A 15,249-nucleotide genomic window follows, 5' to 3' on the forward strand; every position below is an offset into this window, starting at 1 on the left:
TTTTTATAAGCCTGATAAGACATTATAAAAGGCTCATGGTAATAACACGTTATCACGCGTTTTAAACTGGATGCTTTCAGTAAAGTGGAACCAAAAACAGCTGAAGTATTAAAATGACTCATTGTGATGTGCATTTCTCTAAGTTCTTGCTTAACCAAACAACACAAGCCTTTCCTAGTATGACAGAACCAATAATTAATTACAGGACTAACGTGAAACTAGGTGGTGGAGTAGAAATGTGTAAAACCAACATACCACGAAAACCTCATGCATTGCAGTGGGTCACCCAATCACTGATGTCTATCTAGTCTAATGTTCTTAGTGAGAGCAGCCATTCACCCAATCACTGATGTCTAGTCTAATGTTCTTAGTGAGAGCAGCCATTCACCCAATCACTGATGTCTAATGTTCTTAGTGAGAGCAGCCATTCACCCAATCACTGATGTCTAATGTTCTTAGTGAGAGCAGCCATTCACCCAATCACTGATGCCTAATGTTCTTAGTGAGAGCTTAACCAATGATATATCAGTCCTAAAAAAAGAACCCTGGATCGTTAGCAAGCACTACATTCAAGAAACTATGTAAGTGTATGATGCATTTTGTTGCTTTACACACTTAAGCAAATTATAAAAAGAGACAGAATCCTAGCTTGTCAAAAAGTGACTGTTTACCAAAAACAAACAAAAATCAAACCTATGATTTGAGGCTTGACATTATGGTAAACAACAACACTGCATATCGAAGAAAGATGAACATGAACATTGAGCTTGTACTGCTATTATTTTATTATTATTATTATTAAATCTTACAATGAACCTAGGCTACTTTATCTGACCAGGAAGTGATGTCATAAGACCACAGTTGACCCTGGTACACTGAGCTACAGATGACTCTGTTATTAAATACTGCCATAGATTGTTTCTCTCGTGCCACCAATAGTTCTTCTACTTTAAATTCACAGCTAGCTACCGAAATAAAACCCCTTTCTCCTTCTTAAATACAAGTAGAACCGGGTCTGATGGCAAATAGAAAGGGTTGATCATCATGCGTTTATGTTTCAGGATGGTACAGTATCGTGACGTCTTAACACACTATCCATTTTCTGACATTTTAACTAGAAAACAAACTGATGCAAACAGTTATTTTCATTTTTTAAAGTGCCTTAGTCAGCCTAAATCCATACACAGATCTACATTAAATATATATATATATATGTTAACATATCCATATATTATAGAATTGACGGTAGTGTGGAACATGCCACTTCTGAAAGACTAGTGACTATAGTGGATATACGACATCCACATTCGGCTTATTGGTAACAGGTGGGTGTCGTCATAGGCCTCAATGCCGGTGCTAAAGAAACAGACTCATCACGGTCATTACACGTTATAAATCTTAGAAAACTATGCAAACCACCCCATTTATATCACCATGAGCAGATTCCCTGGACCAAAAAGCTCTTTCAACGGGAGATTCTCACTTCAGCTTGCTTTCTAGTCCAAGACGAGGCAAAATGCATGTCTGGGAGAGGGGCCTGATGGGTAATGGTTCGTTGTGTCATGACAGAGTGAAGGTAGTTGTTACAGGCGCAACCTTTAGGTCTACATATCCTTTAGGTCTACATATCCTTTAGGTCTACATATCCTTTAGGTCTACATATCCTTTAGGTCTACATAACCTTTAGGTCTACATAACCTTTAGGTCTACATATCCTTTAGGTCTACATATCCTTTAGGTCTACATACCCTTTAGGTCTACATACCCTTTAGGTCTACATATCCTTTAGGTCTACATATCCTTTAGGTCTACATATCCTTGAGGTCTACATATCCTTTAGGTCTACATATCCTTTAGGTCTACATACTGAGTCCTATCCTTTAGGTCTACATATCCTTTAGGTCTACATATCCTTTAGGTCTACATATCCTTTAGGTCTACATATCCTTTAGGTCTACATACTGAGTCCTATCCTTTAGGTCTACATATCCTTTAGGTCTACATATCCTTGAGGTCTACATATCCTTTAGGTCTACATATCCTTTAGGTCTACATACTGAGTCCTATCCTTTAGGTCTACATATCCTTTAGGTCTACATATCCTTTAGGTCTACATATCCTTTAGGTCTACATATCCTTTAGGTCTACATATCCTTTAGGTCTACATATCCTTTAGGTCTACATACTGAGTCCTATCCTTTATGTGGTAATTATAACCGTGATATTCAGGCCTACAGACAGTAGAACCATTCAGTCAAGTGTTACCTCATTAACTAGCCAGTAGCTACCTACTTTGTCTTCAAAAGGACGGTTTCCTGAACAAAGAATAATCTTGGACTTTCAAATGGAGAATATCTGTTGATTTAGATTTTTTAGTCCAGGATTTGTTGTCCGGGAAACTCGCCCTAAGGGAAAATACACATCATCAACAACAATTAGTCCTGCATAAACATGAACATTACTACAACCCTGTTTGCTTGGTTAAACTAAGGCCAACTTCACACAACTACCACAATGTATAGTGAGTGATCTCTAGCCAACGGCACAGTGGAACCAGGCTGGTATCTGTGTCACACGCCCAAACAGCTCTGGATTAGTTGGACGTGGTTTGCATCATGTGGCCCAGAGGATTGAACAGTCACTTGTTAATGGTTCACACTCCTGTCCTAAATGATATGCCGCCCGTCTCCTTCAGGCCTGTCCCGAATGATATGCTGTCTCTCTCCCCTTCAGGCCTGTCCCTAATGATATGCTGTCTCTCTCCCCTTCAGGCCTGTCCCGAATGATATGCTGCCTGTCTCCTTCAGGCCTGTCCCGAATGATATGCTGCCTGCCTCCTTCAGGCCTGTCCCTAATGATATGCTGCCTGTCCCGAAATGATATGCTGCCTGTCTCCTTCAGGCCTGTCCCGATATGATATGCTGCCAGTCTCCTTCAGGCCTGTCCCGAAATGATATGCTGCCTGTCTCCTTCAGGCCTGTCCCGAAATGATATGCTGCCTGTCTCCTTCAGGCCTGTCCCGAAATGATATGCTGCCTGTCTCCTTCAGGCCTGTCCCGAAATGATATGCTGCCTGTCTCCTTCAGGCCTGTCCCGAAATGATATGCTGCCTGTCTCCTTCAGGCCTGTCCCGATATGATATGCTGCCATTCTCCTTCAGGCCTGTCCCAAATTATATGCTGCCCGTCTCCTTCAGGCCTGTCTTCAACTTCATCTCGTCCTGGGATAGAGAAAGACAGACAGATCTAGACAGGTCCAGAACTGTCTCTCCTCAGACAGCTTCACACATGGGTAGGTAGTACCATCAATACATAAAGAAAACACAGACCACAGGAGACAGTGAGAAACCAGAAGGGGACAGCAGGGCACAGTCCCCTAATCATGGAGCAGGGGGCTGTTATGTTATCAAGGTCCATCTGATGTCTCAACATCAACTAGACAGATGAGACAGGAGACAAGTGACAAGATGTGTGTATCTAACAGAGTAACTAATGTCACTCTCTCTTCTCCAAGCAGTTCAATTGGAGGCCATCAGAGGGAAGCAGTGTCCAATAGGAAGGAGACGTGGGTGGTGGCTGGCAGAGCTTGACTGAGTCTTTCCTAGAGTTAGAAGCCTAGAGAGAGTTTCCCATAGAGTTAGAAGCCCAGAGAGAGTTTCCCAATAGAGTTAGAAGCCCAGAGAGAGTTTCCCAATAGAGTTAGAAGCCCGGAGAGAGTTTCCCATAGAGTTAGAAGCCCATAGAGAGTTTCCCAGAGAGTTAGAATCCTAGAGAGAGTTTCCCAGAGAGTTAGAAGCCTAGAGAGAGTTTCCCATAGAGTTAGAAGCCCAGAGAGAGTTTCCCATAGAGTTAGAAGCCTAGAGAGAGTTTCCCATAGAGTTAGAAGCCCAGAGAGAGTTTCCCATAGAGTTAGAAGCCCAGAGAGAGTTTCACATGGAGTTAGAAGCCCAGAGAGAGTTTCCCATAGAGTTAGAAGCCCAGAGAGAGTTTCCCATAGAGTTAGAAGCCCAGAGAGAGTTTGCCAGAGAGTTAGAAGCCTAGAGAGAGTTTCCCATAGAGTTAGAAGCCTAGAGAGAGTTTCCCATAGAGTTCCATAAAGGCACTTCTATCTCTATGGTGTCTTTAGAGTCTGCCTTGGGTCTACTCTGCTCAGCCACGCCCCCTGCCACGTGATAGCCTGCCTCTTCAGTAATCTGCTTCCTCCATGACTTCCATGACAACGGTCCTGGGCCCGGTCAGGATGAGGTTACTGACTGTCCTGTAGTCCAGAGACAGCACGTTTAGCCCGTTGACCGAGACCACAAACTGACACACCTAGAGGAGGGAGAAGAACAGAGGAGTTAGCCATGTCTACACATGCATTTCTCTATGGGAGAAACAACAGAAAGGGAGAGGAGAGTTAGCTCTCGATGGGAGAAACCAGAGAAAGGGAGAAGAGAGTTAGCTCTCGATGGGAGAAACAGAGAAAGGGAGAGGAGAGTTAGCTCTCGATGGGATAAACCAGAGAAAGGGAGAGGAGAGTTAGCTCTCGATGGGAGAAACAACAGAAAGGGAGAGGAGAGTTAGCTCTCGATGGGAGAAACAACAGAAAGGGAGAGGAGAGTTAGCTCTCGATGGGAGAAACAACAGAAAGGGAGAGGAGAGTTAGCTCTCGATGGGAGAAACAACAGAAAGGGAGAGGAGAGTTAGCTCTCGATGGGAGAAACAACAGAAAGGGAGAGGAGAGTTAGCTCTCGATGGGAGAAACAACAGAAAGGGAGAGGAGAGTTAGCTCTCGATGGGAGAAACAACAGAAAGGGAGAGGAGAGTTAGCTCTCGATGGGAGAAACAACAGAAAGGGAGAGGAGAGTTAGCTCTCGATGGGAGAAACAAGAGAAAGGGAGAAGAGAGTTAGCTCTCGATGGGAGAAACAAGAGAAAGGGAGAAGAGAGTTAGCTCTCGATGGGAGAAACAACAGAAAGGGAGAGGAGAGTTAGCTCTCGATGGGAGAAACAACAGAAAGGGAGAGGAGAGTTAGCTCTCGATGGGAGAAACAAGAGAAAGGGAGAGGAGAGTTAGCTCTCGATGGGATAAACCAGAGAAAGGGAGAGGAGAGTTAGCTCTCGATGGGAGAAACAACAGAAAGGGAGAGGAGAGTTAGCTCTCGATGGGAGAAACAACAGAAAGGGAGAGGAGAGTTAGCTCTCGATGGGAGAAACAACAGAAAGGGAGAGGAGAGTTAGCTCTCGATGGGAGAAACAACAGAAAGGGAGAGGAGAGTTAGCTCTCGATGGGAGAAACAACAGAAAGGGAGAGGAGAGTTAGCGCTCGATGGGAGAAACAAGAGAAAGGGAGAAGAGAGTTAGCTCTCGATGGGAGAAACAAGAGAAAGGGAGAGGAGAGTTAGCTCTCGATGGGAGAAACAACAGAAAGGGAGAGGAGAGTTAGCTCTCGATGGGAGAAACAAGAGAAAGGGAGAGGAGAGTTAGCTCTCGATGGGAGAAACAGAGAAAGGGAGAGGAGAGTTAGCTCTCGATGGGAGAAACAGAGAAAGGGAGAGGAGAGTTAGCTCTCGATGGGAGAAACACAGAACAGGACAGGAGAGTTAGCTCTCGATGGGAAAAACATTTGATTTGATTGCTGACTCACTATTGCAACAGTGTTGGCAAAAACAAACATGTTTTAGGACTGTTTTGCAACATGGCAAGCCATTGTCTCAACTTCACCCTAATTTCATGCAGTGAAGGAATTCTAGAGCATCTCCTCGCTGCAAATTACATCAAAAACACAATCCCTTATTTTTCTTGGCAACGGGTCAACCGTTACCCAGAAGGCCCCAGTCACTCAGGAGTTAATACTCCTAGAAAAGAGCACTTGAGGATTTCTCAGAAAAAGCGTTTGTTAACCGTTTCATGGCCATGCCGTGGCTGAAATGAATGAGATACTGGTTATCTTAGGCTGCAGAGAATTTGTAGAGAAGGAGCCATGTTAAACTGCGGGGTATAAGTCGTTGTTCTGTGTTACCACGGCGACAGGGTATAAGTCATTGTTCTGTGTTACCACTGCTACAGGGTATAAGTCATTGTTCTGTGTTACCACGGCGACAGGGTATAAGTCATTGTTCTGTGTTACCACTGCTACAGGGTATAAGTCATTGTTCTGTGTTACCACGGCGACAGGGTATAAGTCATTGTTCTGTGTTACCACTGCTACAGGGTATAAGTCATTGTTCTGTGTTACCACGGCGACAGGGTATAAGTCATTGTTCTGTGTTACCACTGCTACAGGGTATAAGTCATTGTTCTGTGTTACCACGGCGACAGGGTATAAGTCATTGTTCTGTGTTACCACTGCTACAGGGTATAAGTCATTGTTCTGTGTTACCACGGCGACAGGGTATAAGTCATTGTTCTGTCTAACAACTGCGGTTATATTTTTCTTTACCAATCACTCCAGATGTTTGGAGAAGGATAGTTGTGTTGTGGTCTGAGTCTCAGCAGACCTCTACTGTCTCCTGTTGTGGTCTGAGTCTCAGCAGACCTCTACGGTCTCCTGTTGTGTTGTCTGAGTCTCCTCAGACCTCTACCGTCTCCTGTTGTGTTGTCTGAGTCTCCTCAGACCTCTACCGTCTCCTGTTGTGTTGTCTGAGTCACCTCAGACCTCTACCGTCTCCTGTTGTGTTGTCTGAGTCTCCTCAGACCTCTACGGTCTCCTGTTGTGTTGTCTGAGTCACCTCAGACCTCTACGGTCTCCTGTTGTGTTGTCTGAGTCTCCTCAGACCTCTACCGTCTCCTGTTGTGTTGTCTGAGTCTCCTCAGACCTCTACCGTCTCCTGTTGTGTTGTCTGAGTCTCCTCAGACCTCTACCGTCTCCTGTTGTGTTGTCTGAGTCTCCTCAGACCTCTACGGTCTCCTGTTGTGTTGTCTGAGTCTCCTCAGACCTCTACCGTCTCCTGTTGTGTTGTCTGAGTCTCCTCAGACCTCTACTGTCTCCTGTTGTGTTGTCTGAGTCTCCTCAGACCTCTACGGTCTCCTGTTGTGTTGTCTGAGTCTCCTCAGACCTCTACTGTCTCCTGTTGTGTTGTGATTATATGTATTACATGGCTGTGGTTGCCATGACGGAGATGTTCTGCCTCATTCATATTATAAAATGACCTCAACTCTGGCAACGTTCGACCAACATTATAAAACTGCCGCTCTAGCAACGTTAGACGTAACATTTGGAAGCAGTGAGTCAACTCTCTCTGTCATTATCTCCTTCCAAAGGTCCCCATAGAATGAGAGTTTATGGGCCACTTCAAGAGCTGTGACTCGCTTTTAGTGCCTCTGTTAAGAGGCAGCAGCATATGTGATCAATGTGAGAGTCAGGGCCTGTTTTACAACAGAGGAAAGGCAGGCAGTAAACACAAGGCTTCAGTCAGAGCCTGTTTTACCACAGAGTAAAGGCAGGCAGTAAACACAAGGCTTCAGTCAGAGCCTGTTTTACCACAGAGTAAAGGCAGGCAGTAAACACAAGGCTTCAGTCAGAGCCTGTTTTACCACAGAGTAAAGGCAGGCAGTAAACACAAGGCTTCAGTCAGAGCCTGTTTTACCACAGAGTAAAGGCAGGCAGTAAACACAAGGCATCAGTCAGAGCCTGTTTTACCACAGAGTAAAGGCAGGCAGTAAACACAAGGCTTCAGTCAGAGCCTGTTTTACCACAGAGTAAAGGCAGGCAGTAAACACAAGGCTTCAGTCAGAGCCTGTTTTACCACAGAGTAAAGGCAGGCAGTAAACACAAGGCTTCAGTCAGAGCCTGTTTTACCACAGAGGAAAGGCAGGCAGTAAACACAAGGCTTCAGAGCCTGTTTTACCACAGAGGAAAGGCAGGCAGTAAACACAAGGCTTCAGTCAGAGCCTGTTTTACCACAGAGTAAAGGCAGGCAGTAAACACAAGGCTTCAGTCAGAGCCTGTTTTACCACAGAGGAAAGGCAGGCAGTAAACACAAGGCTTCAGTCAGAGCCTGTTTTACCACAGAGTAAAGGCAGGCAGTAAACACAAGGCTTCAGTCAGAGCCTGTTTTACCACAGAGGAAAGGCAGGCAGTAAACACAAGGCTTCAGTCAGAGCCTGTTTTACCACAGAGGAAAGGCAGGCAGTAAACACAAGGCTTCAGTCAGAGCCTGTTTTACCACAGAGTAAAGGCAGGCAGTAAACACAAGGCTTCAGTCAGAGCCTGTTTTACCACAGAGGAAAGGCAGGCAGTAAACACAAGGCTTCAGACAGAGCCTGTTTTACCACAGAGGAAAGGCAGGCAGTAAACACAAGGCTTCAGACAGAGCCTGTTTTACCACAGAGGAAAGGCAGGCAGTAAACACAAGGCTTCAGACAGAGCCTGTTTTACCACAGAGGAAAGGCAGGCAGTAAACACAAGGCTTCAGACAGAGCCTGTTTTACCACAGAGGAAAGGCAGGCAGTAAACACAAGGCTTCAGTCAGAGCCTGTTTTACCACAGAGGAAAGGCAGGCAGTAAACACAAGTCTTCAGACAGAGCCTGTTTTACCACAGAGGAAAGGCAGGCAGTAAACACAAGGCTTCAGTCAGAGCCTGTTTTACCACAGAGGAAAGGCAGGCAGTAAACACAAGTCTTCAGACAGAGCCTGTTTTACCACAGAGGAAAGGCAGGCAGTAAACACAAGGCTTCAGTCAGAGCCTGTTTTACCACAGAGGAAAGGCAGGCAGTAAACACAAGGCTTCAGTCAGAGCCTGTTTTACCACAGAGGAAAGGCAGGCAGTAAACACAAGGCTTCAGTCAGAGCCTGTTTTACCACAGAGGAAAGGCAGGCAGTAAACACAAGGCTTCAGTCAGAGCCTGTTTTACCACAGAGGAAAGGCAGGCAGTAAACACAAGGCTTCAGTCAGAGCCTGTTTTACCACAGAGGAAAGGCAGGCAGTAAACACAAGGCTTCAGTCAGAGCCTGTTTTACCACAGAGGAAAGGCAGGCAGTAAACACAAGGCTTCAGTCAGAGCCTGTTTTACCACAGAGGAAAGGCAGGCAGTAAACACAAGGCTTCAGTCAGAGCCTGTTTTACCACAGAGGAAAGGCAGGCAGTAAACACAAGGCTTCAGAGCCTGTTTTACCACAGAGGAAAGGCAGGCAGTAAACACAAGGCTTCAGTCAGAGCCTGTTTTACCACAGAGGAAAGGCAGGCAGTAAACACAAGGCTTCAGTCAGAGCCTGTTTTACCACAGAGGAAAGGCAGGCAGTAAACACAAGGCTTCAGTCAGAGCCTGTTTTACCACAGAGTAAAGGCAGGCAGTAAACACAAGGCTTCAGTCAGAGCCTGTTTTACCACAGAGTAAAGGCAGGCAGTAAACACAAGGCTTCAGTCAGAGCCTGTTTTACCACAGAGGAAAGGCAGGCAGTAAACACAAGTCTTCAGACAGAGCCTGTTTTACCACAGAGTAAAGGCAGGCAGTAAACACAAGTCTTCAGACAGAGCCTGTTTTACCACAGAGGAAAGGCAGGCAGTAAACACAAGGCTTCAGTCAGAGCCTGTTTTACCACAGAGGAAAGGCAGGCAGTAAACACAAGGCTTCAGTCAGAGCCTGTTTTACCACAGAGGAAAGGCAGGCAGTAAACACAAGTCTTCAGAGCCTGTTTTACCACAGAGGAAAGGCAGGCAGTAAACACAAGGCTTCAGTCAGAGCCTGTTTTACCACAGAGGAAAGGCAGGCAGTAAACACAAGGCTTCAGTCAGAGCCTGTTTTACCACAGAGGAAAGGCAGGCAGTAAACACAAGTCTTCAGAGCCTGTTTTACCACAGAGGAAAGGCAGGCAGTAAACACAAGGCTTCAGTCAGAGCCTGTTTTACCACAGAGGAAAGGCAGGCAGTAAACACAAGGCTTCAGTCAGAGCCTGTTTTACCACAGAGGAAAGGCAGGCAGTAAACACAAGTCTTCAGACAGAGCCTGTTTTACCACAGAGGAAAGGCAGGCAGTAAACACAAGGCTTCAGTCAGAGCCTGTTTTACCACAGAGGAAAGGCAGGCAGTAAACACAAGGCTTCAGTCAGAGCCTGTTTTACCACAGAGGAAAGGCAGGCAGTAAACACAAGGCTTCAGTCAGAGCCTGTTTTACCACAGAGTTTTACCACAGAAAGGCAGGCAGTAAACACAAGGCTTCAGTCAGAGCCTGTTTTACCACAGAGGAAAGGCAGGCAGTAAACACAAGGCTTCAGTCAGAGCCTGTTTTACCACAGAGGAAAGGCAGGCAGTAAACACAAGGCTTCAGTCAGAGCCTGTTTTACCACAGAGGAAAGGCAGGCAGTAAACACAAGGCTTCAGTCAGAGCCTGTTTTACCACAGAGGAAAGGCAGGCAGTAAACACAAGGCTTCAGTCAGAGCCTGTTTTACCACAGAGGAAAGGCAGGCAGTAAACACAAGGCTTCAGAGCCTGTTTTACCACAGAGGAAAGGCAGGCAGTAAACACAAGGCTTCAGTCAGAGCCTGTTTTACCACAGAGGAAAGGCAGGCAGTAAACACAAGGCTTCAGTCAGAGCCTGTTTTACCACAGAGGAAAGGCAGGCAGTAAACACAAGGCTTCAGTCAGAGCCTGTTTTACCACAGAGTAAAGGCAGGCAGTAAACACAAGGCTTCAGTCAGAGCCTGTTTTACCACAGAGTAAAGGCAGGCAGTAAACACAAGGCTTCAGTCAGAGCCTGTTTTACCACAGAGGAAAGGCAGGCAGTAAACACAAGTCTTCAGACAGAGCCTGTTTTACCACAGAGTAAAGGCAGGCAGTAAACACAAGTCTTCAGACAGAGCCTGTTTTACCACAGAGGAAAGGCAGGCAGTAAACACAAGGCTTCAGTCAGAGCCTGTTTTACCACAGAGGAAAGGCAGGCAGTAAACACAAGGCTTCAGTCAGAGCCTGTTTTACCACAGAGGAAAGGCAGGCAGTAAACACAAGTCTTCAGAGCCTGTTTTACCACAGAGGAAAGGCAGGCAGTAAACACAAGGCTTCAGTCAGAGCCTGTTTTACCACAGAGGAAAGGCAGGCAGTAAACACAAGGCTTCAGTCAGAGCCTGTTTTACCACAGAGGAAAGGCAGGCAGTAAACACAAGTCTTCAGACAGAGCCTGTTTTACCACAGAGGAAAGGCAGGCAGTAAACACAAGGCTTCAGTCAGAGCCTGTTTTACCACAGAGGAAAGGCAGGCAGTAAACACAAGGCTTCAGTCAGAGCCTGTTTTACCACAGAGGAAAGGCAGGCAGTAAACACAAGGCTTCAGTCAGAGCCTGTTTTACCACAGAGGAAAGGCAGGCAGTAAACACAAGGCTTCAGTCAGAGCCTGTTTTACCACAGAGGAAAGGCAGGCAGTAAACACAAGGCTTCAGTCAGAGCCTGTTTTACCACAGAGGAAAGGCAGGCAGTAAACACAAGGCTTCAGTCAGAGCCTGTTTTACCACAGAGGAAAGGCAGGCAGTAAACACAAGGCTTCAGAGCCTGTTTTACCACAGAGTAAAGGCAGGCAGTAAACACAAGGCTTCAGTCAGAGCCTGTTTTACCACAGAGTAAAGGCAGGCAGTAAACACAAGGCTTCAGTCAGAGCCTGTTTTACCACAGAGGAAAGGCAGGCAGTAAACACAAGTCTTCAGACAGAGCCTGTTTTACCACAGAGTAAAGGCAGGCAGTAAACACAAGTCTTCAGACAGAGCCTGTTTTACCACAGAGGAAAGGCAGGCAGTAAACACAAGGCTTCAGTCAGAGCCTGTTTTACCACAGAGGAAAGGCAGGCAGTAAACACAAGGCTTCAGTCAGAGCCTGTTTTACCACAGAGGAAAGGCAGGCAGTAAACACAAGTCTTCAGAGCCTGTTTTACCACAGAGGAAAGGCAGGCAGTAAACACAAGGCTTCAGTCAGAGCCTGTTTTACCACAGAGGAAAGGCAGGCAGTAAACACAAGGCTTCAGTCAGAGCCTGTTTTACCACAGAGGAAAGGCAGGCAGTAAACACAAGTCTTCAGACAGAGCCTGTTTTACCACAGAGGAAAGGCAGGCAGTAAACACAAGGCTTCAGTCAGAGCCTGTTTTACCACAGAGGAAAGGCAGGCAGTAAACACAAGGCTTCAGTCAGAGCCTGTTTTACCACAGAGGAAAGGCAGGCAGTAAACACAAGGCTTCAGTCAGAGCCTGTTTTACCACAGAGGAAAGGCAGGCAGTAAACACAAGTCTTCAGAGCCTGTTTTACCACAGAGGAAAGGCAGGCAGTAAACACAAGGCTTCAGTCAGAGCCTGTTTTACCACAGAGGAAAGGCAGGCAGTAAACACAAGGCTTCAGTCAGAGCCTGTTTTACCACAGAGGAAAGGCAGGCAGTAAACACAAGTCTTCAGACAGAGCCTGTTTTACCACAGAGGAAAGGCAGGCAGTAAACACAAGGCTTCAGTCAGAGCCTGTTTTACCACAGAGGAAAGGCAGGCAGTAAACACAAGGCTTCAGTCAGAGCCTGTTTTACCACAGAGGAAAGGCAGGCAGTAAACACAAGGCTTCAGTCAGAGCCTGTTTTACCACAGAGGAAAGGCAGGCAGTAAACACAAGGCTTCAGTCAGAGCCTGTTTTACCACAGAGGAAAGGCAGGCAGTAAACACAAGGCTTCAGTCAGAGCCTGTTTTACCACAGAGGAAAGGCAGGCAGTAAACACAAGGCTTCAGTCAGAGCCTGTTTTACCACAGAGGAAAGGCAGGCAGTAAACACAAGGCTTCAGTCAGAGCCTGTTTTACCACAGAGTAAAGGCAGGCAGTAAACACAAGGCTTCAGACAGAGCCTGTTTTACCACAGAGGAAAGGCAGGCAGTAAACACAAGTCTTCAGTCAGAGCCTGTTTTACCACAGAGGAAAGGCAGGCAGTAAACACAAGGCTTCAGACAGAGCCTGTTTTACCACAGAGGAAAGGCAGGCAGTAAACACAAGTCTTCAGTCAGAGCCTGTTTTACCACAGAGTAAAGGCAGGCAGTAAACACAAGTCTTCAGAGCCTGTTTTACCACAGAGGAAAGGCAGGCAGTAAACACAAGGCTTCAGTCAGAGCCTGTTTTACCACAGAGGAAAGGCAGGCAGTAAACACAAGGCTTCAGAGCCTGTTTTACCACAGAGGAAAGGCAGGCAGTAAACACAAGGCTTCAGACTGTCTGACCAACATGGCTTATATAAGAAGCATCAATAACCATGCAGAGAGAACAGCATTTAGTGTAACTGACTGCCTGTGTCCAGAATATCACCACATTCCCTATGTAGTGCACTACGTTTGAACAGGGCCCATAGGTCTATGGTCTAAAGTAGTGCACTACATAGGGCGCCATTTGGGACACAAACCCCTGGCTGCACAGATCCGTTATTACTGCATCAGCTTGATTTCTATGGGATGGAGCCAGCTCTGCTCTTGACTTAGAGGAGAAGGGGAGGGGAAGAGAGGGGAATAGGGAGAGAGGAGATGAGAAAGGGAGGGGAATAGGGAGAGAGGAGATGAGAAAGGGAGGGGAATAGGGAGAGAGGAGATGAGAAAGGGAGGGGAATAGGGAGAGAGGAGATGAGAAAGGGAGGGGAATAGGGAGAGAGGAGATGAGAAAGGGAGGGGAATAGGGAGAGAGGAGATGAGAAAGGGAGGGGAATAGGGAGAGAGGAGATGAGAAAGGGAGGGGAATAGGGAGAGAGGAGATGAGAAAGGGAGGGGAATAGGGAGAGAGGAGATGAGAAAGGGAGGGGAATAGGGAGAGAGGAGATGAGAAAGGGAGGGGAATAGGGAGAGAGGAGATGAGAAAGGGAGGGGAATAGGGAGAGAGGAGATGAGAAAGGGAGGGGAATAGGGAGAGAGGAGATGAGAAAGGGAGGGGAATAGGGAGAGAGGAGATGAGAAAGGGAGGGGAATAGGGAGAGGGGAGATGAGAAAGGGAGGGGAATAGGGAGAGGGGAGATGAGAAAGGGAGGGGAATAGGGAGAGGGGAGATGAGAAAGGGAGGGGAATAGGGAGAGAGGAGAGGAGAAAGGGAGGGGAATAGGGAGAGGGGAGATGAGAAAGGGAGGGAATAGGGAGAGGGGAGATGAGAAAGGGAGGGAATAGGGAGAGAGGAGAGGAGAAAGGAAGGGGGAGAGGGAGAGAGGAGAGGAGAAAGGAAGGGGGAGAGGGAGAGAGGAGATGAGAAAGGGAGGGAATAGTGAGAGAGGAGAGGAGAAAGGGAGGGGAATAGGGAGAGAGGAGAGGAGAAAGGAAGGGGGAGAGAGGAGAGGAGAAAGGAAGGGGGAGAGAGGAGAGGAGAAAGGAAGGGGGAGAGGGAGAGAGGAGAAAGGAAGGGGGAGAGGGAGAGAGGAGATGAGAAAGGAAGAGGGAGAGGGAGAGAGGAGATGAGAAAGGAAGGGGGAGAGGGAGAGAGGAGATGAGAAAGGAAGGGGGAGAGGGAGAGAGGAGATGAGAAAGGAAGGGGGAGAGGGAGAGAGGAGAGGAGAAAGGAAGGGGGAGAGGGAGAGAGGAGAGGAGAAAGGAAGGGGGAGAGGGAGAGAGGAGAGGAGAAAGGGAGGGGAATAGGGAGAGGGGAGATGAGAAAGGGAGGGGAATAGGGAGAGGGGAGATGAGAAAGGGAGGGGAATAGGGAGAGGGGAGATGAGAAAGGGAGGGGAATAGGGAGAGGGGAGAGGAGAAAGGGAGGGGAATAGGGAGAGGGGAGATGAGAAAGGGAGGGGAATAGGGAGAGAGGAGATGAGAAAGGGAGGGGAATAGGGAGAGGGGAGATGAGAAAGGGAGGGGAATAGGGAGAGAGGAGAGGAGAAAGGGAGGGGAATAGGGAGAGGGGAGATGAGAAAGGGAGGGAATAGGGAGAGGGGAGATGAGAAAGGGAGGGAATAGGGAGAGAGGAGAGGAGAAAGGAAGGGGGAGAGGGAGAGAGGAGAGGAGAAAGGAAGGGGGAGAGGGAGAGAGGAGATGAGAAAGGGAGGGAATAGTGAGAGAGGAGAGGAGAAAGGGAGGGGAATAGGGAGAGAGGAGATGAGAAAGGGAGGGAATAGGGAGAGAGGAGAGGAGAAAGGAAGGGGGAGAGAGGAGAGGAGAAAGGAAGGGGGAGAGGGAGAGAGGAGAGGAGAAAGGAAGGGGAGAGGGAGAGAGGAGATGAGAAAGGAAGGGGGAGAGGGAGAGAGGAGATGAGAAAGGAAGGGGGAGAGGGAGAGAGGAGATGAGAAAGGAAGGGGGAGAGGGAGAGAGGAGAGGAGAAAGGAAGGGGGAGAGGGAGAGAGGAGAGGAGAAAGGAA

The 15,249-nt window shown here is 47.4% G+C and overlaps 1 protein-coding gene across 1 annotated transcript in view; it reads right to left on the reverse strand.

The window, feature by feature from the left end:
- Window positions 1-2,870: 2,870 nt before the first annotated feature.
- Window positions 2,871-15,249, reverse strand: part of LOC139394238 (DEP domain-containing mTOR-interacting protein-like) — a 60,779-nt gene continuing 48,400 nt past the window's right edge. The window contains exon 8 of the mRNA XM_071142260.1: window positions 2,871-4,313. Within this exon, the coding sequence (XP_070998361.1) occupies window positions 4,185-4,313 (129 nt within the window). The 3' untranslated portion in view covers window positions 2,871-4,184. The remainder of the gene's footprint in view (window positions 4,314-15,249) is intronic.

The sequence above is a fragment of the Oncorhynchus clarkii genome, unplaced genomic scaffold (assembly GCF_045791955.1).
Source record: "Oncorhynchus clarkii lewisi isolate Uvic-CL-2024 unplaced genomic scaffold, UVic_Ocla_1.0 unplaced_contig_9596_pilon_pilon, whole genome shotgun sequence".
NCBI lineage: Eukaryota > Metazoa > Chordata > Actinopteri > Salmoniformes > Salmonidae > Oncorhynchus > Oncorhynchus clarkii.